Consider the following 22716-nt stretch of genomic DNA (forward strand, 5'->3'; position numbering starts at 1 on the left):
TCGTAGGCGACCTGACCTTGTCTCCTCGGCCTGGGCCGCTGACAGCGAGCCCCGGCCCTCTGAGGGACGCTCCGGGATCAATAGCCCCCCCCCCCGATGGAGTGGAGCTGCAGCACACAGAACATTCCAGAAGAAGCATCTCCTCCTCCTCCTCCGGCTCGCTCCTCGCCGTGCGAGGGCGTAAGGAGCGGCTACATTACCGCTACGCTAGTGTCTAATTGTGTGCTCGTATCGTCAGTGACGACCGTGACCTCCGTTATTGGCATGTCTGCGTTCTGCCTGCACTGCAGAGCCTCCGCCACACGGCGCTCCCAGGAGCGCCGGGCCCATGCCTCATAAATACAAACACAATCTCTCCTACACCCCCCGACTGCAGCACAGAACGCCACACACATCTGCCCGTGGAGCGCAGCACATTTGCATACATATTAAAGTGACGCCTCAGAAAAAAGGAAGAGAAAGAGGGGGAGGAGGGAAGGGAGGGAGGGGGAGAGGGAGCGACTATATGCAAACAGGGCTTTCATCTAATATGCAAGAAGCGGCGTCGCTCTGGCATAAATCTGCATCTGAGCTGAGGCGGAGCGAGCGCCGCCCGTTTGACAGTAACTGGGCTGGGAAGGCTGTCGGATGCACCGGGGAGCGTTAGCCCGCAGAGAAGCCGCCGCCCATTGATCAATATAGCCTCGCACAGGAGTCGGTGCAGCGCCGCCTGCTAAGTAGCACCTATGGAGGCTATTAGAGGAGAAAGGGAAGCATTTAAGATGTGAAAGCCGTGAAAAGAAAAGTTCTAAATTCAATACTCAGACTTTCCACGTTTTATTTTCTGTTTCCAGGCTTTGTGGTTAGCTAAGCTAATAGTTTACATTTAACGTACGTGACAGTCGACTGGTCTGATTCTCAACAACAATGTGCTTGGTAATTAGAAAATAGCATGATAGAGAAGAGTGACGTCCAAATGTTAAATCTAATTGAGAAAATATTTACACGCTAACATTAGCATTTAGCAAAGCGGCGTTGTGGGGCGGTTCAAGTCCCGGCCCAGACGAGGTGTGGACTGGTGGCTGGAGAGATTCTACCTCCAGGGCGCTGCCGAGGTACCCTCGAGCAAGGCACCCCCCCCCGAACCGCTCCAGTTTTGGGGGGGTGCCCCCCTCCATGCATGTGTGTGGATTGTTAAAGGGGCCCAATAGTTGTAGGGTGTAAATGACATCACATTTCAATAAATATAAACAGCTGATCATCATTCCAATCAGTCAATCATGACGGAATTCTTATCAATAAATTACGAGTAGACTACTGGGCCTAAATAAGTTATTAGACATCTTTAACATGCATTTTGCTAAAAAGCCCTGCGCCGCCCAATACAGTGCTAGCGAGCTAGCGAACGAGCTAGCATAGCAGTAAAGCTTTGTGGTACGTAGCGATGCAGCTTGGCTAGCTGTTTATTCAAGACTTTAAGCTAAACGTAGCTAATGCTGTTTGGATGTCTGCCTGATTCCCTGAAGTAAAAGTAGAACGCGCGATAGCAGCGCTAAAGCTAAAGACGGCGCGGTAGGGAGACTCCACCCTCTCCAGGAACTGGAGCGCCGCCACGAGCGCCGGGTTTCCCCTAGCCCGGGACATTTCACCCTTGAACCCTCTTTCCTGTTTTCCTGCCTGAGCGTGTTGCGTCGAAGCACGCCGTTCTGTCTGCACAGGTGATCTTACGCACAGGAAATGGAAACTCTGCGTGTGTGAGGCAGCGTCGGGATGGGGAGGGACGGGGGCGTTGAAACAGGATACGGCGGTAATAATACAAAGCACAAAAAGTGTCACATGATACGAAGCGCAGCGTTGATTTATTTGGCTTCAGAAGGAATCTGTTGCATGCGGTTTGGAGGAGAGAATGTTTTCCCTCTTTGCCCTCGGAGCGCTCGAACGCAACACATGGAAACGTTTTCGGAGAGGCCGTGGCTCAGAGGGAAAAAAATCTCCAGACATTTTATTTCTTCTCCTTCTTTTCATAGCTTTTCGGGGTTCTTTTCGAACTGATTGAATTACATCCATCTGCTCGCCACATGTAGGAATACCTCCCTAATGAATATTTGCAATGCTCTCCGGGGTCGTGACATCCAATTAGTACGTTTTATTTTGGTAGGAACTGTGTGTGCCGAGCTGTGGCCCTTGGAGGACTACGTTTATCCGTGAACATCCTATTTACCGCCTCATAATAAATATACTTCCACTCACACCAGACAGTTGCAGGTCTGCTCTATTGTTTGCCATAAATATGCTGGAAGGGCTGGTTAAATATTGATAAACCCAATTTACTACCCCCCCACCCCCCCTCCCTCCGTCTCCTTCCATCTCGTGGTTATTTCACCCTCGCAGTAACCTTGCTTATGCATATTGCATATGTAAATAAAGCGCCCCGCCTCCTATAGTGAACGCCTTCATAAAGCACCGTTTGCTCATTCCGTGGATAAAGCGACGGGCCCGGGACCCGTCCTGCCACTGGTCCAGGACCCGTCCAGCCACTGGCCCAGGACCCGTCCTGCCACTGGCCCAGGACCCGTCCAGCCACTGGCCCAGGACCCGTCCTGCCACTGGCCCAGGACCCGTCCAGCCACTGGCCCAGGACCCGTCCAGCCACTGGCCCAGGACCCGTTCTGGCCCGGGACCCGTCCAGCCACTGGCCCAGGACCCGTCCAGCCACTGGCCCAGGACCCGTTCTGGCCCAGGACCCGTCCTGCCACTGGCCCAGGACCCGTCCAGCCACTGGCCCAGGACCCGTTCTGGCCCGGGACCCGTCCAGCCACCCAGCTCCGTGGCGATCCATTCAGCAGTTTTTGTGTAGTCTTGTTTAAAGGTGAAACTACATCCTGTTTACCTGCAGACGTTATTAGCTCACCGAGCTAGCAGCCTTCCTGCTGACTATAAACAGACGAGTCCGATTCATAATTACAGTCGCTGGAGCGCAGCCCCTTCGGGACGGGATGAGGACCAACCGGGGTTACAGCAGGAACGCAGCAATCTAACGCACCCTCTGTGTTCTGAGAGTCTGAGCCCAACGGTGATGTCATCGCGTCCTGATAACAGGAACGTGTCGGCGCAGCCAGATGTGGGAGGGAAAAGCTCTTTGTCGAGAGATGATCTGTCGTCTGCTGCGCGTTCACACAGAACACCTGGATAGGACGACCACCATTACAGGCGTCAATGGGGGTCGGGACACCCCCCCCCCCACACCCCCCCCCTCTCTGGGACGGCTTTAAAGGCAGGCTGGGCTCGTGTTCAGCGTCGCTGCTTCTCGTCCCGGAACATTTTAAATCCAGCGGTAGAAGGAACAAAACTGGGCACCTCGCCAAGGAGGGTCCGTCTGGCCGTCTGGCCGTCTGGCCGTCTGGCCGTTTGGCCGTTTGTTAGCAGGATTACAGAAGAACTGCTGGATGGATCCTGATGAATACAAATCTGAAGATGGTCTTGTTCTAATTTAGATCCATAAAATTCTGAGAGCGATCCGGATTCCCATCTGGATACAGAAACATCTGGATTTTCCCATTTACTTATAAACATTAAACCCATTCATGGATTAAGAATCATTTAAAAATAAACATCAGCTCTGATTCACTTTGACTTTTCATGTTGGTGTTTAAAGATACAAGAACCATCTAGAACCTCCTGGTGCTGACCCAGATCACCGTGTGGACGGTGTGGATCCAGTTAGGGGGGGGGGGGGGGGGCGAGCTGCTCCGTGAAGTAGATTTGTTTACACAGAAAACCAGTAAAAAAGTCTCATTCTTAATGTTTATGTTTAAATAGCTACTATTTGATTTTGGGGTATTTCATCGGGTATTTTTATGCCTTTATACATAAATACAAACAGGCCAAATAAAAGCATGAAGAAATAAATACGAATGGGTTTTTTTTGCTTTATATTTCCTAATATAATTCCTAATTTCCATCCTCTCGTTTGTATCTAATCCAAACAGACCCGGGTGAGAATAAACGAATCCCTCTGCAGAACGTCCAGCGGTTCTCCGGGTCGCCTGCCTGAAGGTTCTGTTTCCTTTTCTCTGTGGCTCAGAAACACTTTGAACTTTCCTTCCAGTGATCAGTTTATCCATAACGACACGGGTAATAAAACCTGCTACGTTAGCGCTTTAGCCTCCATTGTGTTTCACTGGAAGCAATGCATTATGGGTAGACGAGTCAAAGTGGAAGAAGAGCGTGTGTGTGTGTCTTATCGAGCGTTACTGGATGAAAACAGAAACCAACCGCGCAAAGGTCAGACTGAAGGTCACACAGATCCAGGGTCAGATGAAAGATGTTAAAACTGCAAATTATTACAGATTTAATGCTGAAATCACAAAACGATGAAATATGCTGCATGTTGATATTAGATCATTTAGTTCATAATACAAAAGTAGAATTTAATTTAGAGTCTGTGGTTGTTTTAGCAGAATTATTTTCGTGTATTAGCGTAGCAGCTTTAGCCCCTAGGGGTCCCCAGACCCCACTTTGAACCCAGAGTCGTGTCACTGCAGGCAGGAGAGGGTTAATCGGATCTGATGCGGTTTACACACATGCACGGACAGGAGGAGTGTGTGCTGCTCTTCTTCTTCACTCTTCCTCTCAGGAAACACAAATGATCCGTTTCTGCCACCCAAACGGTCTTCATCACGGTTTCTGGAGTCTTCATCACCTCAGTGTATGAACATTTATGTGACTTTAACTTTTATTTTATTTAGTCTGTCTGGAAACTTGGAATTTCATCTATTTGTCCAAGCATTCTGACATTATTATAATATGTTATATATAATCTATTACACTCTATTCATGTCCTATTTCAGCATATTCTGTCATTCTCTATTCTGATCATTACTCTTCAGTCACTACTTCATATTTGATTACTCAGTAGAAAGGTTGGTTCCATTGTACTCTGTTACTCTTCAGGATGCAGTATTTTACTCTGTTACTCTTCAGGATGCAGTATTGTACTCTATTACTCTTCAGGATGCAGTATTTTACTCTGTTACTCTTCAGGATGCAGTATTTTACTCTATTACTCTTCAGGATGCAGTATTTTACTCTATTACTCTTCAGGATGCAGTATTTTACTCTGTTACTCTTCAGGATGCAGTATTGTACTCTATTACTCTTCAGGATGCAGTATTTTACTCTGTTACTCTTCAGGATGCAGTATTTTACTCTATTACTCTTCAGGATGCAGTATTTTACTCTGTTACTCTTCAGGATGCAGTATTTTACTCTATTACTCTTCAGGATGCAGTATTTTACTCTATTACTCTTCAGGATGCAGTAATTTACTCTGTTACTCTCCAGGATGCAGTATTTTACTCTATTACTCTTCAGGATGCAGTATTTTACTCTATTACTCTTCAGGATGCAGTATTTTACTCTATTACTCTTCAGGATGCAGTAATTTACTCTGTTACTCTTCAGGATGCAGTATTTTACTCTATTACTCTTCAGGATGCAGTATTTTACTCTGTTACTCTTCCGGATGCAGTATTTTACTCTGTTACTCTTCCGGATGCAGTATTTTACTCTGTTACTCTTCAGGATGCAGTAATTTACTCTATTACTCTTCAGGATGCAGTAATTTACTCTGTTACTCTTCAGGATGCAGTATTTTACTCTATTACTCTTCAGGATGCAGTATTTTACTCTGTTACTCTTTAGTGTGTTCTGTAGTTACTCTCTCTCTCTCTCATCATCTCTTGGATGATTTTGTTCGGGACACATTCGGGGGACACATTCGGGGGACACATTCGGGGGACGCATTCGGGGGACACATTCGGGGGACGCATTCGGGGGACGCAGCGCGCCGGCCCCTCCGTGCACGCTGAATGAGGCTTGTAGTGATATTTGCGTGTAACAGAAGCACCGCCTCCCTCCCATTGGACGGCGTGCACGCGAGGGCGTGGCGACGAAAGATGAGAGTTGCGAATCCATGCCCATACTGGGGAGACATGGAGCGCGATGGACACAAGTCCACGCGCGTCTCAGCGAAAGACATGAAGCTGTCTCCCGCTCGGAAACGCGCGCTTTGAGAGGACGGCGGGCCCGCGCGAGCATGGCGTGCGTGTATGACGCACAGAACCTGATCTCCATTTCTCTGCGGAAGATCCAAAGCTCCAGGACGCAGCGAGGAGGCATCAAGCTCCACAAGAACTTACTGGTGACCTACGTCCTGAGAAACGCGAGGCAGCTCTATGTGAGCGGGACGCACGGGACGCACGCGCACGAGGACGCGGCCGCGGCCGCGCTCCGCCACAGGCAGGACTACCTGGAGCTGTCGGATGACTTCTACTGCAACTTTACGGGGGGCGAGTCGGACACCTGGCGCGGCGGCGCGCACCAGCCTGCAGAGGTCGCGCACCAGGACGCATCCGCGTGCGCGATGCTCGCACCGAGCGGCTCCGACCTCCTGGCCCCCGAACCCTGCTGGAGCTGTGCAGACAAGTCCTCCTGGGACTTACCTGTCCCGAACGCGCACGCCAACCAGAAGACCGTCCTGGACTTGGACACGCACGTGGTGACGACTGTCACGAACGGATACTTCCACGCAGACTGTTGCGCGCAGCAGGGCGCGCGCTGCTGCAACACAAAGCGAAAGATGGACGCAAGTTTTCACGTCGTCGACCCAGAGTTCTATTTACCGGACTTTGGGCCGCTGCCGCGTAAACGGATGAGACCGGAGGACGGGCCCCCCCCGGGCGCGGGCGCGGACGCGGACCCGGACGCGGACGCGGACGCGGAGCCCCCCCCGGACATCTCCCACCTGATCTCCGTGCTGGGACTCTCTGAGTTTGTGAGCTGGCAGCAGTCGGACCTGGAGCAGCGAACACTGAGTCTAAAGCGCAAGCTGCGGGGGGGGGGCCGCGGGTGGACCCGCGCGATCGAAGCCTTCTGATTGGTTCTGATTTGTTTTCCGTTGCTCTGAAATAAACATGGAGACAAACTGTCTGTCCCGTCATTGAGATCAAACGAGCTGTTCTCATCTAGAAAGCAACTGTCTCTCCTCCGGGGGGGGGGGGGGGGGGTCCAGATCTCTGGTTAGACGCTGGACGGGCGCCATCATGCGGCGGCTGAAGGTCTGTGCAGCAGAACGTCATCCCGTAAATAGAGCTGTTTATACCGGAGCTGCTTTTATTGTCGTTAAATGATCCTCTCCTGATCAATCAGCTGATTATTCCGGCGTGTTTATCAGATATCGCCTCGTCTCTATTGATCTGTGGAGCTGAAATAACTTCTTACCGGTAATTGTTTTTATGGACTTTATTAATTCGCAAAATAAAATCAAAGATAAACGGTGCAGCGTTTTATTGCTTAAAGGTTCGGTGGTACTTTTGAAGGGGCAGTTTTCCCCCGGTGGGTCCGGAGGGGGGGGGGGGGCAGCTGAGAATAGACAGCGCGCGTCCTTGAGCCATGACCGGCCGAAGGTTCCCGGTCTGCGTTCCCGGGACAGTTTAACGCGTCTGTCGGGGAACATGTTGGGTGTTTTTGTCAGATCCACGGTGAGTGCGTGGGGGGGGTCCTGGGGGGTCCTGGGGGGTCCTGCACGGGACAGCAGCGTCACGGGCTGAAGTGAAAGTCTTGTTTCACCTGCAGGCCGGTGAAACGTCGCGTTCCCGCAGCGGAAAACGGTTTCCGTCGTTTTACCCGGAATCCGTGGCGACGTTTTCTGGGCCCGGATTAGCGGGTAGCATGCCGTTAGCTCACTGCGCGTCGCCGAAGAAGCCACGATAGCAATTCTACGGCAGTAATATGTTGACTTTTAGCGAGTATCGTCGTTATATTAATAATTCTGACGCGACGCGACGCAACGCATGCGAAAAACACGATGCTTTTATTTCGAAAACGTTACCGGAAATACCTAAAAGTTGTGATTTCTGTCTAATATTCTGAATGATAAATAATTGGATTAATGTCATACAAAATACTACCAACCACCGAATATCATTGGTGTTTTAATATTGTGAAGTATGTGTGAAATATTGATTATTCGCCCCTCATAGGGACATTTTCTTAGCCTAGCTTAATATTAGCATACTACGTATGAAGAAGGACAGCGCTATACTAAAGTATAATTATTATATTGGTTTTATCTTCAATCCTTTCTATTAACCTCTACATATTTAAAATATGATGAAAGGCCTTTATTTTGAAAAGAAGACTACCGGAAATGGGTGACGGATCAGCTTAAAACATTTCTTCTTACATTCAAGTTAACATGTAATATTTATATATGTGTTAATTATCATGGCTTCATTTTTAGAATGCATTTTGCCATATTTATAATAACTATTTTCTGATTATGACGTCATTCCCACGACGTTGGTTTTAGCTCCTCCTCCTCCTACCTGAGAGCAGGCAGAGCCTTCCTCAGGCGTCACTTCCTGCTCCTAATGTGAAGTAAAGATTCGGAGCAGCCGACACGGATCTAAGGAGTCGATCGATCGTCATCAAACTCCCTTTTGGGGAGATTCGGATTCTCAAAAACTCAATTTCATGTTAAAACGTGATTTAAAAACATTAAAACAAAAGTTTAAGAAAATGCATAAATATCTTTTAGTATGACAAATATCATATTGTGTTATTTCTTTGCTGAAAATGTCAGCTGTACGCTGTTATGATTATTCCCTCGGCCGAGGCGAGGGAATAATCACCGTCCGTCCATCCGTCCATCCGTCCGTCCGTCCGTCCGTCCGTCCATCCGTCCATCCGTCCGTCCATCCATCCGTCCGTCCGTCCGTCCGTCCGTTAGCAAGATAACTCAAGAAGTTCTCGCCTGCAGGAAATGGAGCTTCAAACTTTGTTCCTCGACATCTCGGTTGATTATTGACTGATGTTTATGGACTTTGACACAGCCATGGGGGGGGGGGGGGGGGTCTCTATCTCACCACAGAACTAATCTGGTTCTGATCCAGAATGAGGTCAGGAACAAATATTACATTTTAACATTAAACCCATTTATGGATTAAGAATCATTTAAAAACAAACATCAGCTCTGATTCACTTTGACTTCTCATGTTGGTGTTTAAAGATACAAGAACAATCTAGAACCTTCTGGTTCTGATCCAGATCACCGTGTGGACGAGCTGCTTGGGGGAGGTTTATATAATGTTATAAAATTATTACATCAGCTTGGACACGGGGACACCGATCTGTCCGCTGCTTTCTTGTGTTTGTCTTTGGTGTCCTCGTCCTCACCGCTTGGACACGGGGACACCGATCTGTCCGCTGCTTTCTTGTGTTTGTCTTTGGTGTCCTCGTCCTCACCGCTTGGACACGGGGACACCGATCTGTCCGCTGCTTTCTTGTGTTTGTCTTTGGTGTCCTCGTCCTCACCGCTTGGACACGGGGACACCGATCTGTCCGCTGCTTTCTTGTGTTTGTCTTTGGTGTCCTCGTCCTCACCGCTTGGACACGGGGACACCGATCTGTCCGCTGCTTTCTTGTGTTTGTCTTTGATGTCCTCGTCCTCACCGCTTGGACACGGGGACACCGATCTGTCCGCTGCTTTCTTGTGTTTGTCTTTGGTGTCCTCGTCCTCACCGCTTGGACACGGGGACACCGATCTGTCCGCTGCTTTCTTGTGTTTGTCTTTGATGTCCTCGTCCTCACCGCTTGGACACGGGGACACCGATCTGTCCGCTGCTTTCTTGTGTTTGTCTTTGGTGTCCTCGTCCTCACCGCTTGGACACGGGGACACCGATCTGTCCGCTGCTTTCTTGTGTTTGTCTTTGGTGTCCTCGTCCTCACCGCTTGGACACGGGGACACCGATCTGTCCGCTGCTTTCTTGTGTTTGTCTTTGATGTCCTCGTCCTCACCGCTTGGACACGGGGACACCGATCTGTCCGCTGCTTTCTTGTGTTTGTCTTTGGTGTCCTCGTCCTCACCGCTTGGACACGGGGACACCGATCTGTCCGCTGCTTTCTTGTGTTTGTCTTTGGTGTCCTCGTCCTCACCGCTTGGACACGGGGACACCGATCTGTCCGCTGCTTTCTTGTGTTTGTCTTTGGTGTCCTCGTCCTCACCGCTTGGACACGGGGACACCGATCTGTCCGCTGCTTTCTTGTGTTTGTCTTTGCTCCCATTCCAAACGGCGTCGCTTCTATTAATAAACGGGCCCGTTTGGGAGTCGGGTTCTCCTTCCTGTCACGTATCTCACTTTGGACATGCGGCGACACGTCCTTGGCGTCTCGGTCCTGTTAGCTGGGACACGGTTCAGGATGAACCCAGTTCGTCTTCTGGGCTAACTGGGAGGGGGACCAGCCGGTCCATTCATGAGGTCCGTGTCTTCCAGCTGCGGTCTGGCTTGGTGAAGCCGGGTCTCCGGGTCAGACCGGTGACCCGCATCCCACAGAGGTCCCTGGTTCACCAGGAGGGTCTCCCCCAGCTGCCCGTGCCCCCCCTGAAGCAGACCTGTGAGCGCTACCTGGCTGCTCTCGAGCCCATCGTGAGCAAGGAGGAGCTGGAGCACACCCGGGAGCTGGTGGAGGACTTCCTCAAGGGCGGCGTCGGGGAACGGCTGCAGAGCGGCCTGGAGCGGCGAGCGCGGAAGACGGACAACTGGGTAGCTACCGGGGTGCACGGGCGCTCCTTTCTGGTTGCCATGACGATGCCCTGACGTCTGCGTTTGTGCAGCTGTCAGAATGGTGGATGCAGACGGCCTATCTGGACTGCCGCATGCCGGTGGCGGTCTACACCAGTCCCGGGGTCGTCCTGCCTCGCATGCACTTCCAGGATCGACAAGGACAGATGAGGTGAGGCCCCCGGCGAGGCCCCCGGCGAGGACCCCGGCCCTGTTCCGTCCCATCATCGCGTCCCGTTTGTCCTCTGCAGGTTCGCTGCCAAACTGATCGCAGGAGTTTTGGACTTCAAACGAATGATCGACACGTGAGTTGAACCCTGGACAGGTACGGCGTCTCCAGGTGCCGTGGTGGACCTGGCTGAAGGGTCATGTGATCTGTGGACAGAGACTCCCTCCCCGTCGAGTACCTGAGTGGGAAGCCGCTCTGCATGGACCAGTACTACCGGATCCTGTCCTCCTGCCGCGTCCCGGGTCCAAAGAGAGACACGGTCGTCAACCACACCGTCGGGAAGCCCCCCCTCACCCACATCACCGTGGTCCACAACTTCCAGGTACCCTCGGTGGCGCTGCTGCTCACTGGTGTGGTGGGCGGAGTCACACCGAGCCCCTCCTCTGCCCAGTTCTTCGTGCTGGACGTGTCCAACAGCGACGGCACGCTGCTGACCGTGGACCAGCTCTACATGCAGCTGGAGAAGATCTGGAACTCGTCTCTGCAGACCAACAAGGAGCCGGTCGGCATCCTGACGTCCCAGCACCGCAACACCTGGGGAAAGGCCTACAACACCCTGATCAAAGGTGGGCGGGGCTGCGGGCCTCCGAGCCACCGCCCGAGTCTGACGCAGCTTTATTCTTCCTCAGATAAGACCAACAAGGAGTCCGTCCGCTCCATCCAGAAGAGCATCTTCACCGTCTGTCTGGACGCGCCGATGCCGCGCGTCTCCAACGAGCTGTACCTGAGCCGAGTGGCGGCGCAGGTGCTGCACGGGGGAGGGGCTCGCTGGAACAGCGGCAACCGCTGGTTCGACAAGACGCTGCAGGTCGGCCTGAGACGGGCGGCGTCCCGCTCAGAACGCTCCAGGGTTCTGATGATCTTTCATCCTGTCCAGTTCATCGTTGGTGAAGACGGGACATGCGGCCTGCTGTACGAACACGCGCCGGCCGAGGGTCCGCCCATCGTCTTCCTCATCGATTACGTTGTTAAATTCATGTAAGTTCTCGCGTTTCGGTTTGGTTGTTCCTGTCAGATCGCCGATTGACGTGTTCTCAGCAGGCAGAGGGCCGAGGAGGTCCGATCCCCCATGGTTCCTCTGGCCGCGCCTCAGAAGCTCCGCTTCAACGTCACGCCCCAAGTCAAGAGAGACATCGAGAAAGCCAAGCAGAACATGAACATGTCAGTAGCGTGCAGCAGCGAGTGTCTCAGCGTGTCCGGCAGATGTCCCACTCGCTGTCCTCCGTGTCTCACCAGCATGGTCCACGACCTGGACGTGAAGGTTCTCACCTTCTCTCACTTTGGGAGGGAGGTCCCGAAGCAGCACAAGATGAGTCCAGATGGGTTCGTACAGACGGCTCTTCAGCTCGCCTACTTCAGGTACTCCAGGTTCACGCGGTGAAGCGGTCCAGGGTCACGCGGTGAAACGGTCCAGGGTCACACTGTGAACAGGTTCAGGTTCACGCGGTGAAACGGTCCAGGTTCGCGCGGTGAAGCGGTCCAGGGTCACACTGTGAAGCGGTCCAGGGTCACACTGTGAAGCGGTCCAGGGTCACACTGTGAAGCGGTCCATGGTCACACGGTGAAACGGTCCATGGTCACACGGTGAAACGGTCCAGGTTCACGCTGTGAAACGGTTCAGGTTCACGCTGTGAAACGGTTCAGGTTCACGCTGTGAAACGGTTCAGGTTCACGCGGTGAAACGGTCCAGGGTCACACGGTGAAACGGTCCAGGTTCACGCTGTGAAACGGTTCAGGTTCACGCGGTGAAACGGTCCAGGTTCGCGCGGTGAAGCGGTCCAGGGTCACACTGTGAAGCGGTCCAGGGTCACACTGTGAAACGGTCCAGGTTCACGTGGTGAAACGGTCCAGGTTCACGCGGTGAAACGGTCCAGGTTCACCCTGTGAAACGGTCCATGTTCACACGGTGAAACGGTCCAGGGTCACACTGTGAAGCGGTCCAGGGTCACACTGTGAAGCGGTCCATGTTCACACGGTGAAACGGTCCATGTTCACACGGTGAAACGGTCCAGGTTCACACTGTGAATATGCCCTTCTCCAGTATATATTTTGGGGCATCGTGGGTATTGTATTCTTGTTATTAGCACCAATTTCAGAACTATTTCTGTCTTTCCGCCCAGTTTTGTGGAAAGACCAATGAGACGTTGTGCGTCATGCGATCTGTGTGCGCTTGTGACTTCCAGGATGTATCGTAGCTGCTGCTCAACCTATGAGAGCGCGTCATTGCGCATGTTCAAATATGGCCGAACAGATGCGATCCGCTCAACGACTGTGGACTCGCTGAACTTTGTCCAGGGAATGGAGGATCCGTCCAAACAGGTCCTTGTCATCCACCAGAGTCTGACAGCAAAGGTTTGCCTGGTCCTACTGAGCAGTAAATGTTCCCAACAGAACCCGGAGAGGCTGGCGCTGCTGCAGAGAACCATTCAGACGCATAAGGAGATGACCTACAACGTGAGGACCGGCGTTCGTACCTAACGACTGTCCTCGGACGGCGTCTGATCAATCTGCCGTTTCTCAGGCGATCCACGGGCAAGCCATCGACAGGCACTTCCTGGGGCTGAAGATGCTGAGTATCGAGGACCTGACCTCCATGCCGGAGGTCTTCATGGACACCTCGTTTGCCGTGGCGCAGCATTATAATCTCTTCACCAGCCAGGTGTGTTTGGACGAGCGACAGTCAGCCGTGTGTGAAGGGCGGAGCCTGCCGCCTCATGTCGTGTCTTCTCTCCGTCTGCAGGTGGGCTCCAGGACGGACTGCGTGATGTGCGTCGGTCCGATGGTACCAGATGGCTACGGCGTGTGCTACAATCCCATGGATGAGCACGTCAACATCGCCGTCACGGCCTTCAACAGCTGCGAGGACACCAACGCCGCCAAGTTTGCCCAAGCGGTCGAGGACGCTCTGTTGGACATGAGAGCTCTCCTGGAGGACACGATTCCAGCCGAGCAGTGATCCGACGGAGGATGCTCGTGTCCCGCCGGGTCGGATGAGAGCGAGAACCCGACGCTGACTGAGACGCACAATGCACTGGAAGTGTGGCGGGACACACGCCACCTTTCTGATGAAGAGGGAAGACGTGATGGAAATTCTCTATTTTAATATATTGTGTTATTTACATTTTGAGTGAACGTAATTTGTTGTTTTTAATAGTTTAATTTTACTTAATATTTTTAATTCATTTCAGGTCTAAATGATTCACACATAAAAAGTCTGGATTTAGAATCGGAGAATTAAAGTTCACTTTATTGTAAACGCAAGAAAAATCCACCTTAAAGGAACAGTACAACTAAAAAGAGAGAAATGAATGGTTACCTACTCAGAAAACAGCTTCTTGTTTACTTTACGTCTCCGTGGTTACAAGTTAAACTCGGTGTGTCTCAGTCTGTTTTGGTTCTAAATACCAGAAACGTTTAATATCACGGATGCATAAAGGAATACTCCGCCCTGAAGCGCCCCTTGGAATGAAGGAAGTCGCCGTGAAATTCAATCTCTGCCATGCTCCCTGTGGAGCGCCACTGGAACAGCTGCTGGCCTTTGAATACGTTTGTCTTCAGGACGTCCATGTCCCGGATCTGAAAGCAGAGGACAGGCATTGAAAGATGGTCCGCTCTTTCCGGACTGAATCAGCGAAAGCATGTCCCACCATGATGTATGTAGACTGGACGCTGGTGGAGTTGGACACGGGTCCTATGTGCAGCGCTTGAATTGTGATCTTCACTGATGGGGGGGCGTTGATGAGGACACGACAGGTGTGGTTGGAGCTGGACGTAGTTGGATTCTCAAAGATGCCGCTCGAAGCGAAGAGCTGGAGGTCACAATCTGGAGAAGAGTTCCAAACAAATAATCCTGAAGCCTGTTCTGATACGGTAGAGTCTGGTACGGTAGAGTCTGCTACGGTAGAGTCTGGTACGGTACAGTCTGGTACAGTAGAGTCTGCTACGGTAGAGTCTGCTACGGTAGAGTCTGCTACGGTAGAGTCTGCTCCGGTAGAGTCTGCTACGGTAGAGTCTGCTACGGTAGAGTCTGGTACGGTAGAGTCTGCTCCGGTAGAGTCTGCTCCGGTAGAGTCTGCTACGGTAGAGTCTGCTACGGTAGAGTCTGCTACGGTAGAGTCTGCTACGGTAGAGTCTGGTACGGTAGAGTCTGCTCCGGTAGAGTCTGCTACGGTAGAGTCTGCTACGGTAGAGTCTGCTCCGGTAGAGTCTGCTACGGTAGAGTCTGCTACGGTAGAGTCTGGTACGGTAGAGTCTGCTCCGGTAGAGTCTGCTCCGGTAGAGTCTGCTACGGTAGAGTCTGCTACGGTAGAGTCTGCTACGGTAGAGTCTGCTACGGTAGAGTCTGGTACGGTAGAGTCTGCTCCGGTAGAGTCTGCTACGGTAGAGTCTGCTCTGGTAGAGTCTGCTACGGTAGAGTCTGCTACGGTAGAGTCTGCTACGGTAGAGTCTGCTACGGTAGAGTCTGCTACGGTAGAGTCTGGTACGGTAGAGTCTGCTACGGTAGAGTCTGCTACGGTAGAGTCTGGTACGGTAGAGTCTGCTACGGTACAGTCTGCTCCGGTAGAGTCTGGTACGGTAGAGTCTGCTCCGGTAGAGTCTGCTCCGGTAGAGTCTGCTACGGTAGAGTCTGGTACGGTAGAGTCTGCTACGGTAGAGTCTGCTCCGGTAGTCTGCTCCGGTAGAGTCTGCTACGGTACAGTCTGCTACGGTAGAGTCTGCTACGGTAGAGTCTGCTACGGTAGAGTCTGCTACGGTAGAGTCTGCTACGGTAGAGTCTGGTACGGTAGAGTCTGCTCCGGTAGAGTCTGCTCCGGTAGAGTCTGCTACGGTAGAGTCTGCTCCGGTAGAGTCTGCTACGGTAGAGTCTGCTACGGTAGAGTCTGCTACGGTAGAGTCTGCTACGGTAGAGTCTGCTACGGTAGAGTCTGCTACGGTAGAGTCTGCTACGGTAGAGTCTGCTCCGGTAGAGTCTGCTACGGTAGAGTCTGCTCCGGTAGAGTCTGGTACGGTAGAGTCTGCTACGGTAGAGTCTGGTACGGTAGAGTCTGCTACGGTAGAGTCTGCTCCGGTAGAGTCTGCTCCGGTAGAGTCTGCTCCGGTAGAGTCTGCTCCGGTAGAGTCTGCTCCGGTAGAGTCTGCTACGGTAGAGTCTGGTACGGTAGAGTCTGCTACGGTAGAGTCTGCTACGGTAGAGTCTGCTACGGTAGAGTCTGCTACGGTAGAGTCTGCTACGGTAGAGTCTGGTGCAGCAGAATCCAGTAGTCTAGTTAGCGGTCCCAAGCAGCAGCTCTGACTCTCACCCCGATGGAGACTCTTCGTGGTCTTCTGGGAACTGTAGGTGAACACGACCCCGTTTCCAGGGGTGAGTAGATTCTGACGCACCAGCAGGATGTTGGTTCTGGTGGTGCGTTCACTTCCTGCCACCTGTTCACACTGCCTCACCAGCGCCAGCCGGTCAAAGAACACGACGTACTCCTCTGTGAGAACGCAGGTTAGCTAACAGGCTAGCGAAACAGCACACAGGACCGACCAATCACAACGCTCTGACATCATCTGTGTGCTATGTAGTGAAACATACTTTCTCTGCAGTTCAGGGATCCAGATTCCACTTTGACCTTGATGACCTCATCCAGGGGTCGACCGATGGACACCGTGCAGCGGCCCGTCGCGTGTCTCAGATCCACGGTGCCCGACTCGCCCAGCAGGAGGCGCCCACACGCTCCTGCAACAAACCGTGACGTGGTCATCCTGTATCTGTGGGAGGGGTGAGAGGCGGGGCTGACTGACCGGGCTCAGGCGTCGCAGCGGTTGAGGTTGTGGTTTCTGGGACGGGGGGGGCGTCTGTCGGACTCGGTGGCGGCACCGTGCGATGCGACGGAGTCTCCGTCGGACCGGCTGGCTCCGCCTCTCTGCACCCGCCCACGTTGCAGCCCTGGATGGTGATTGGTTTAGGCATGTGCATGCAGAGCAGAGGGCTGAGGGGCTCCGGTCCAGAGGGGCCCATGCAGGACACGGTCCTGGACTGGATCCCGTACCCACACGGGACCGAGCACTGGGGAGGGAGACGCGTGCTCGGTCATAGGTCATAGGTCAGTGACATCATCTGACTGGAATCACCTGTCCCGTTGAACCTACCTGGCTCCACGGCTTCACCTCCCACCTGAAGGTGCACACCTGCACCAGGCAGGGCGCCGTGGCGGCCGGTTTGACGGAGTCGCCGCACCTTCCTTTCGCCACCTCGCTCTCCTTGCCGTGGACGGACCGAACGCAGGACACAATCCTCTGAGCCACGCCCAGATCGCAGGACGCGGAGCAGGCGGAGGTCCTGACGACCCTCCACCTGGACAGGTAAGAGTCTAAATACCGCTACCTCTGCGGGAACGGATTCCGGTTGTGGGGGTTCTACCTGGCGGGGCAGCTGTGGGCGTTACAGGAAACCACGGCCGTGGGTTTGGGGGCGTCGCTGCACGCCGAGTCCTCCGCCAACACCTCCACCCCCACCCCCTCTGTGTCTGCAGCGCAGTACAGCACCCTGTTGGCCACCCCGCCTCCACACGTCACGCTGCAGACACCCAGCTTAGAGCGCCACCTGGTGGGCATCAGGAAACACCTTTCTTCCTCCACACAGCAGGTAAATGCTGCCCATGAAAAGCTCGGGGTCTCACCTGGGGGGGCAGGGGGACGTGTTGCAGGCCTCGGACTGAGGAGACGGTTTAGTGGAGGCGTCACAGTAGCGGTCCGGGACCCCCAGTCCGGTCCGGTTGTCCACGCAGGAGAACCGGACCTGCAGGGTTCCTAGGCGAGCACCAGGCTGTGGTTGGCTGACGTCATGGAAACGCTCCAGAGTGAAGGTCGGGTTACGGCTTACCGTTCCCACAGGTCTTTGAGCACCAGCTGATCACCGGACTCCAGACGGAGACAGGTGTCTGTCTGGAGGGAGGCGCCGAGCCGGGCCTCGGCGCCGGCTGCTTCTGCTGAGAGACAACGTCCATTTGTGTGTAATGAAATGTATTTCCTGGACTGACTGGGTCAGAACCATCAGCCAACAAACAAACACTGGGTGGGCTCCAGCTCCTCGGTGGGCGGGGCCCTACCTCCCCCATGGATTGCCATCCGACGGGGCAAACGTCGACCACGCAGGGCACAGAGTCCGCTGGTTTGATCCGCTCGGAACAAAAGTTCTGATCCACTTCGACGTCCCGACCGTCTTCCAGCCGGATACAGCTCACGACACGTTTGGCTTCTCCCGGGCCGCATACTGCTGAACACGCCCCCACCTGCGACACGTTCCACCTGTAAACAGAACGGGCTTCATCACAGAGACGTCAAAGCGTCTCCCTGCGCCCGGGGGACGTCCTACCTGGCGGGACAGGCCTGCAGGTTGCATTTCAACACAGCATTTGGAGTTGAATGAGGCGAACATTCAGAATCCAGAACCTTGACCACGTCGGCTCCGTGTCCCTGAACGCATCGCACTGGACGCACCCTTTGTCCCCCCCCACAGGGGGCGCTACAGGGGCCGAACGGCCCTGAATCCCACCTGGAGACAGAAAGGTTCACGCCATGTTCATCTCCATGAAACGGAGGACCAACCCACCTGGGGGGGCAGGGGGGGAGCTGACAGGATGTGGGGGGTGGTGCCAGCGGGGGCGGAGTTTCACAGGTGTGCTGCTCCAGCTTGTTCCTGGTGTCTTCATCGATGCAGACGTATTGATCCTTCTGCACACCTTCTGCACACAAAGCAGGTGACCGTCAGAGGCCACACCCCCCAGCCTCTACCTGAGACAACGACATGAAGCTAACCGCCACAGGAGGGCGGTAGAGAGTCACGCCCACCTCCCAGGGTAGATGCTAAACCCAGATGCAAAAAATCACCCACCTGATCCACAGGAGGCGGAGCACGGCGTGGTGACGACGGCCCACTCTCCCTTTGGCGTGACGTCTGAGGCGTTTCTGGTGGGCGCGTAGAACTGGTAGCTGATGTCGGGGTCGGTTTTCTCGCCGTATTCTTTTCCGTACCTGCGGTACACCTGCAGAAATCAAAGATCAGATTCACTGAAGGATTCATTCATCGAGTTTGTCTTTCCTCACCTTAATGTCGATTTCCTCCAGCAGGGGTCCAGGTAGCAGCACCTCCTCCATCTCAGGTAAAAGGTCAGGGGTCAGGTGGAGGCGGTACACCAGGTGGTTATCATCCAGGGGGGAGGGCTCGGTCGTGTTCAGCGCCATGGTGCCCCTCCCAGAGACGAGGTACTGACCCCCCACTGCTGCAGCTGTGGGCACAAATTCAGCCCCAGGTTTAAACCCCGTTGCTGTGGAAACGCAAAGGTGTCAAAGGGGCGGGGCTCACCCATGTGAGTGAAGAGAGGCGCCCGGTTGACGACATGAACCTGAGTGGCGTTCACCGGCAGAGAGAGGAAGGTGGCGTACTCTGGAGGAGGAGGGGGAGGAGCCTCGTTTAGAGCTACCTGAGCTCATTACCATAAATAAGCGCTGCCGTTTGCTACCTTGGGCCTGACCACCTGTGTAGGTGTCGGAGGTCAACGTGCAGGACGACCCGTCTCCGCCACACACCCCACACACGTCCCTCAGTCTCCCCGAGCGCAGCACGCCGTCGCAGCCGAACAGCTGATGTAGACGGACAGGTAACAGGTGTAGGTCATCAGCTGTGCTATGCTATGCTAGCTCTCATTTAGACGCCGCTACCTGGCACCTCCCTCTCAGACAAGCGGCCGTGGAGCCAAAGGGCGGCGGGACGTCCGGCTCGCAGCGGGTCCCGTCCACGAACTGAGCGCCACGGCTCACTACGAAGTCCTCTCCGTGGGACAGACACGCGTACCTGCACAGCTCGTCCCCTGGTGGCGAGGTCACAGAACAGCAGGACATCAGCCAAAGGGGCTCTGTCTGCCCACACGGGGGGGGGCTTCCTTCAGGTCCACCTCGAGCGAAGCCCACAGCAGGGATCCAGGTGTAGAAGGAGGCGGCGCCGGGCTGCAGGTAGAGCGGGTCCAGGTCCGTTCGGGAACACTGTTCTGCCATGAAGTCCAGCTGGCTGTTCCGACACGGCTGCAGGAACAGCGGTAAACGCCGCAGGACGAGCGGGACGGACGCCGGACCACTAACGTCCTACGGCGGGACAAACACACTCACCTGCCGGTGACAGAGTCCCGCCTCCATGTCCGACCCGTCACAGCCGTCCCCTCCGAACGCGGGTCTGAAAGAGTCACAGGTCTCACCTTGTTGGGGGGGCGGCTGGTGCTCGGGCGTCGTGTCTTACCGTGGGTTAGTGCATGTGCGTGCGCGCCGCGTGACCCCCCCACCGCATGTCCGCGAGCAGGGGGAGAACGCCGACCAGTCCGACCAGGACCCGTGGACCGCCACGGAGCGGCCGAGCTCCTCCGGGGACACGCAGCGCCCCTTCAGACACCACTGGAGGACATGATGCAGCCTTCACAACCGAGCCCGGGCGCGGCGGCGGCGGCGGCGGCCCGCGGTACCTGATGGGGGGCGCACTCTGTCCCGTCCAGCAGCGGCACCAGGAGACGTTTGCAGGAGCTGTCCTCATTCGGGTCCAGGTGACAGGACAGGGCCCGGCAAGCTGGCTGGGAGAGGGAACGGACGGGATGGTGATTCGGATTAGCTCCGCCCCCTGCTGCTGTTACAGGTGACTCACCAGGTCAGGGAGGCTGAAGGAACAAGCTCTGGCGCTGCTGCCGAAGGCGATTCGGCACTGGTCGTCAACGCCGTAGTACCGGCCCGGCTTCCAGCCCTGCAGCGAGGCGGCGGCGGCGGCGGCGGCGGCGGCGGCGGGGAGGTCCGCGACGCACGCGGCTCTGCCTTCACTGGAAGCATCACAAACGTGTCGACGCCGAAAGAGGAAGGGCTGAAGGTCACCTGAAGGTCACCTGAAGAACGCCAGCAGCTGCTGCCGGCTGCAGGGCGACCACGTCAGATCCACGCCGCTGTAGCCTCCGTCAGCCGCCATCATGAAGCGGCCCTCGCTGCACGCGTTTCCCGCGCCGTCGTGGTCGATCCCGAAACTGGGCGAGAAACAAAGGCGGCGGATCAAAGGGAATCCTCCGGGATCGACGGCGTCGACCTTCAAAGGGCTCCACCTGTGGCCGATTTCGTGAGCGATGGTGATCCCGAGGTCGAAGCCGGTGTCCTCTGTGACCACGCAGCTCCACTCAGTGGTGCAAGCCCCGCCCAGCTGGGCCACGCCCCTCACCTGGTTGCTCCCGTCGGGCAGCACCAGGTCGTACCTGTGTGTGAGGAAGACCTTCAGCCCTTCGTCGTGCACGGCACGCTACACGCTACAACGCGACGAGCGACGCCCACCTGGTGATGTACAGCAGGAGGTCGGCGTGGAGCGGGTCCGAGTCGTCGGGGGGGTTCGTCCTCCTGCCCCAGTCGCACACGCTCCGGTAGGACGAGGAGATGTTGGGGGACATGCGGATCCCTGGCTGGAGGAGCAGGAGGAGCAGCGTGAGACGCCGGCGGCGGAACCAGGAGAGACGCGGGACGCTCACCTCCGGTTCCGACAGGACGATCATCCGGACCAGGTGGACCCTCATGTTGGCGCCCAGCGTGGCGTCTCTCAGCAGCTCTGAGGCCTGCGTGGACATGAGGTCGCGAGTCCCGGGTCATGTGATTCAGAGCGCTCGGGTGGAAGCGACCTACGATGTTGAGGTTGGTGAGGACGTAGCGCTCCGTGTCCTGCTGGTGGACCTGCTGGACGTCGGGTCCGACCAGCACCAGCAGCTCCAGGTGGGTGACGTCGGGCATCGGAGGCGATCGGGGCCGGCGCCGGTTCCCTGTGGACCGGGAGTTCCGTTAGTCGCTAGCGGGGACGTTAGCATGGTAACGTGAAGCTAGGCTACCAAGGTGGGACGTTCAGTACCTGAGACACCAGGAGGAGAGACTCCTGGACCGGAGGACGGCTGAGGAACCTGAGAGAGGACAGACGTTGGACACATTAGATGGAACTATCTCTGCTGTGGCGGTTCTGGCTCGGCGGGCTTCAGGACGACAAACAGTTTCAAGTTGGAAGGTTCAATGCCCTTTGCAGAAGCAGAGGGACCGGGTCCCGTCCTCCTGCGGCGTCCCACCGACCTCTTCCAGTGGAGAAGCCATTGTGGCGGCGGCGGCGCCGGCGCCGGCGGGCGCCAGCAGCAGCAGGCGGAGCAGAACCACGAAGTCCATGTTTCCTGCTTCCTGTCTGAGAGCCGGGACGAGACGAGACGCGACCCGAGACCCGTCGTGTGTTTGTGTGAACAGCAGGGGCGACGTTGAGGAGGGGGGCTCTGATTGGCTGCTCGGTTTCTGAGCCACCTTGTGCAATGGTTGTTTGAATTAAAGGAACAGGCCCTGCAAACCGGCGTTTGACCTTGGAAGCCGAGAAGGTCGACGTTAGTTCTTTAACCCTTGAGTTACCGTCCATGACCCTTCAAGTGGACAAATATGTCCTCCTGTCCTCTATCCATTTATAGAAAGTGTCTCTTTGTACTTATTGTTCTCTAAATCCTTCAGGTGACTCATACAGAGTTACACTAAATCGCCTTTGATGTGGATTTCAGGATTTTAACCCCTTCCTGGCTGTTCTGATCACATCGGGTCATGGATCAGATAAAAAGGTCAACTCCCGTGAGGACGGTGATTACCATGGTAACACGAGGTTAAACAAAGTTTGGGCTAATCGATCGTTTCACGGGCCTGCGTGTCATTGCCAGCTGTTGCCACTAGAGGGCGAACAACTGAGAAACTGGAAGACAATGTCACGTGATGTCCATAAAAGCACATCGAGAAGACAAAGGACTCAAAGTAGAAACGCATCAAAGCCATGAAAGCGACCAATAACGGGTCAGAACATTAACCTCCTGAGACCCA

At 54.8% G+C, this 22716-nt stretch overlaps 5 protein-coding genes across 8 annotated transcripts in view; 2 read left to right on the forward strand and 3 right to left on the reverse strand.

Moving 5' to 3' along the window:
• The window catches only part of si:dkeyp-14d3.1 (transmembrane protein 132C), a 23288-nt gene extending 20470 nt beyond the window's left edge, over window positions 1-2818 (reverse strand). The window contains exon 1 of the mRNA XM_068738477.1: window positions 2529-2818. Within this exon, the coding sequence (XP_068594578.1) occupies window positions 2529-2818 (290 nt within the window). The remainder of the gene's footprint in view (window positions 1-2528) is intronic.
• Window positions 2819-3610: 792 nt separating this feature from the next.
• Window positions 3611-10187, reverse strand: LOC137917997 (RNA polymerase II-associated factor 1 homolog). The gene is made up of 3 exons (XM_068760740.1): window positions 10179-10187; window positions 9070-10039; window positions 3611-3654 (listed from the first exon to the last, which is right to left on the reverse strand). The coding sequence occupies exons 1-2, from the start codon at window positions 10185-10187 to the stop codon at window positions 9146-9148; spliced, it is 903 nt and encodes a 300-aa protein (XP_068616841.1). The 3' UTR covers window positions 3611-3654; window positions 9070-9145.
• On the forward strand, window positions 6077-6916 carry LOC137893330 (immediate early response gene 5-like protein). Its single transcript, XM_068738786.1, has one exon. It carries the CDS (start codon window positions 6077-6079, stop codon window positions 6914-6916), a length of 840 nt encoding a protein of 279 aa, XP_068594887.1.
• On the forward strand, window positions 7436-14158 carry LOC137892975 (carnitine O-acetyltransferase-like). 4 transcript variants are annotated; one of them, XM_068738397.1, is made up of 14 exons: window positions 7436-7520; window positions 10314-10583; window positions 10655-10773; window positions 10853-10906; window positions 10987-11152; window positions 11222-11396; window positions 11460-11638; window positions 11708-11808; window positions 11869-11991; window positions 12067-12189; window positions 13014-13149; window positions 13222-13284; window positions 13352-13489; window positions 13571-14158. In XM_068738397.1, exons 1-14 carry the CDS (start codon window positions 7494-7496, stop codon window positions 13784-13786), a joined length of 1890 nt encoding a protein of 629 aa, XP_068594498.1. In that variant the 5' UTR covers window positions 7436-7493; the 3' UTR covers window positions 13787-14158. The 4 variants fall into 4 exon arrangements, with proteins under 4 accessions (XP_068594498.1, XP_068594499.1, XP_068594496.1 ...); XM_068738398.1 differs by having other exon boundaries at window positions 11872-11991; XM_068738395.1 differs by having other exon boundaries at window positions 11222-11638.
• A 91-nt stretch (window positions 14159-14249) lies between these two features.
• On the reverse strand, window positions 14250-22032 carry adamts13 (ADAM metallopeptidase with thrombospondin type 1 motif, 13). Its single transcript, XM_068738478.1, has 29 exons — window positions 21943-22032; window positions 21731-21779; window positions 21511-21644; window positions 21360-21443; window positions 21169-21293; window positions 20946-21092; window positions 20736-20870; window positions 20504-20672; window positions 20328-20432; window positions 20108-20259; window positions 19981-20044; window positions 19770-19896; window positions 19537-19685; window positions 19338-19458; window positions 19181-19261; window positions 18922-19103; window positions 18710-18860; window positions 18428-18557; window positions 18191-18370; window positions 17925-18123; window positions 17699-17801; window positions 17496-17625; window positions 17237-17419; window positions 16966-17170; window positions 16618-16882; window positions 16409-16552; window positions 16131-16307; window positions 14478-14653; window positions 14250-14406 (listed from the first exon to the last, which is right to left on the reverse strand). The coding sequence occupies exons 1-29, from the start codon at window positions 22030-22032 to the stop codon at window positions 14251-14253; spliced, it is 4113 nt and encodes a 1370-aa protein (XP_068594579.1). The 3' UTR covers window position 14250.
• Between the last annotated feature and the right edge of the window lie 684 nt (window positions 22033-22716).

This window comes from Brachionichthys hirsutus, chromosome 4 (assembly GCF_040956055.1).
Source record: "Brachionichthys hirsutus isolate HB-005 chromosome 4, CSIRO-AGI_Bhir_v1, whole genome shotgun sequence".
NCBI lineage: Eukaryota > Metazoa > Chordata > Actinopteri > Lophiiformes > Brachionichthyidae > Brachionichthys > Brachionichthys hirsutus.

Excerpts from the sequence above, each read along its gene's own strand:
- LOC137892975 (XM_068738395.1), top strand. The coding sequence starts at position 7,494 with ATGTTGGGTGTTTTTGTCAGATCCACG. Across the intron at positions 7,521-10,313 it reads GTGTTTTTGTCAGATCCACG|CTGCGGTCTGGCTTGGTGAA; the intron begins GTGAGTGCGTGG and ends CGTGTCTTCCAG. Across the intron at positions 13,150-13,221 it reads TGGAGGATCCGTCCAAACAG|AACCCGGAGAGGCTGGCGCT; the intron begins GTCCTTGTCATC and ends TGTTCCCAACAG.
- LOC137893330 (XM_068738786.1), top strand. The coding sequence starts at position 6,077 with ATGGCGTGCGTGTATGACGCACAGAACCTGATCTCCATTTCTCTGCGG.
- adamts13 (XM_068738478.1), bottom strand. The coding sequence starts at position 22,032 with ATGGACTTCGTGGTTCTGCTCCGCCTGCTGCTGCTGGCGCCCGCCGGC. Across the intron at positions 21,294-21,359 it reads TCGTCCTGTCGGAACCGGAG|CCAGGGATCCGCATGTCCCC; the intron begins GTGAGCGTCCCG and ends CTGCTCCTCCAG. Across the intron at positions 14,407-14,477 it reads TCCAGTCTACATACATCATG|ATCCGGGACATGGACGTCCT; the intron begins GTGGGACATGCT and ends CTCTGCTTTCAG.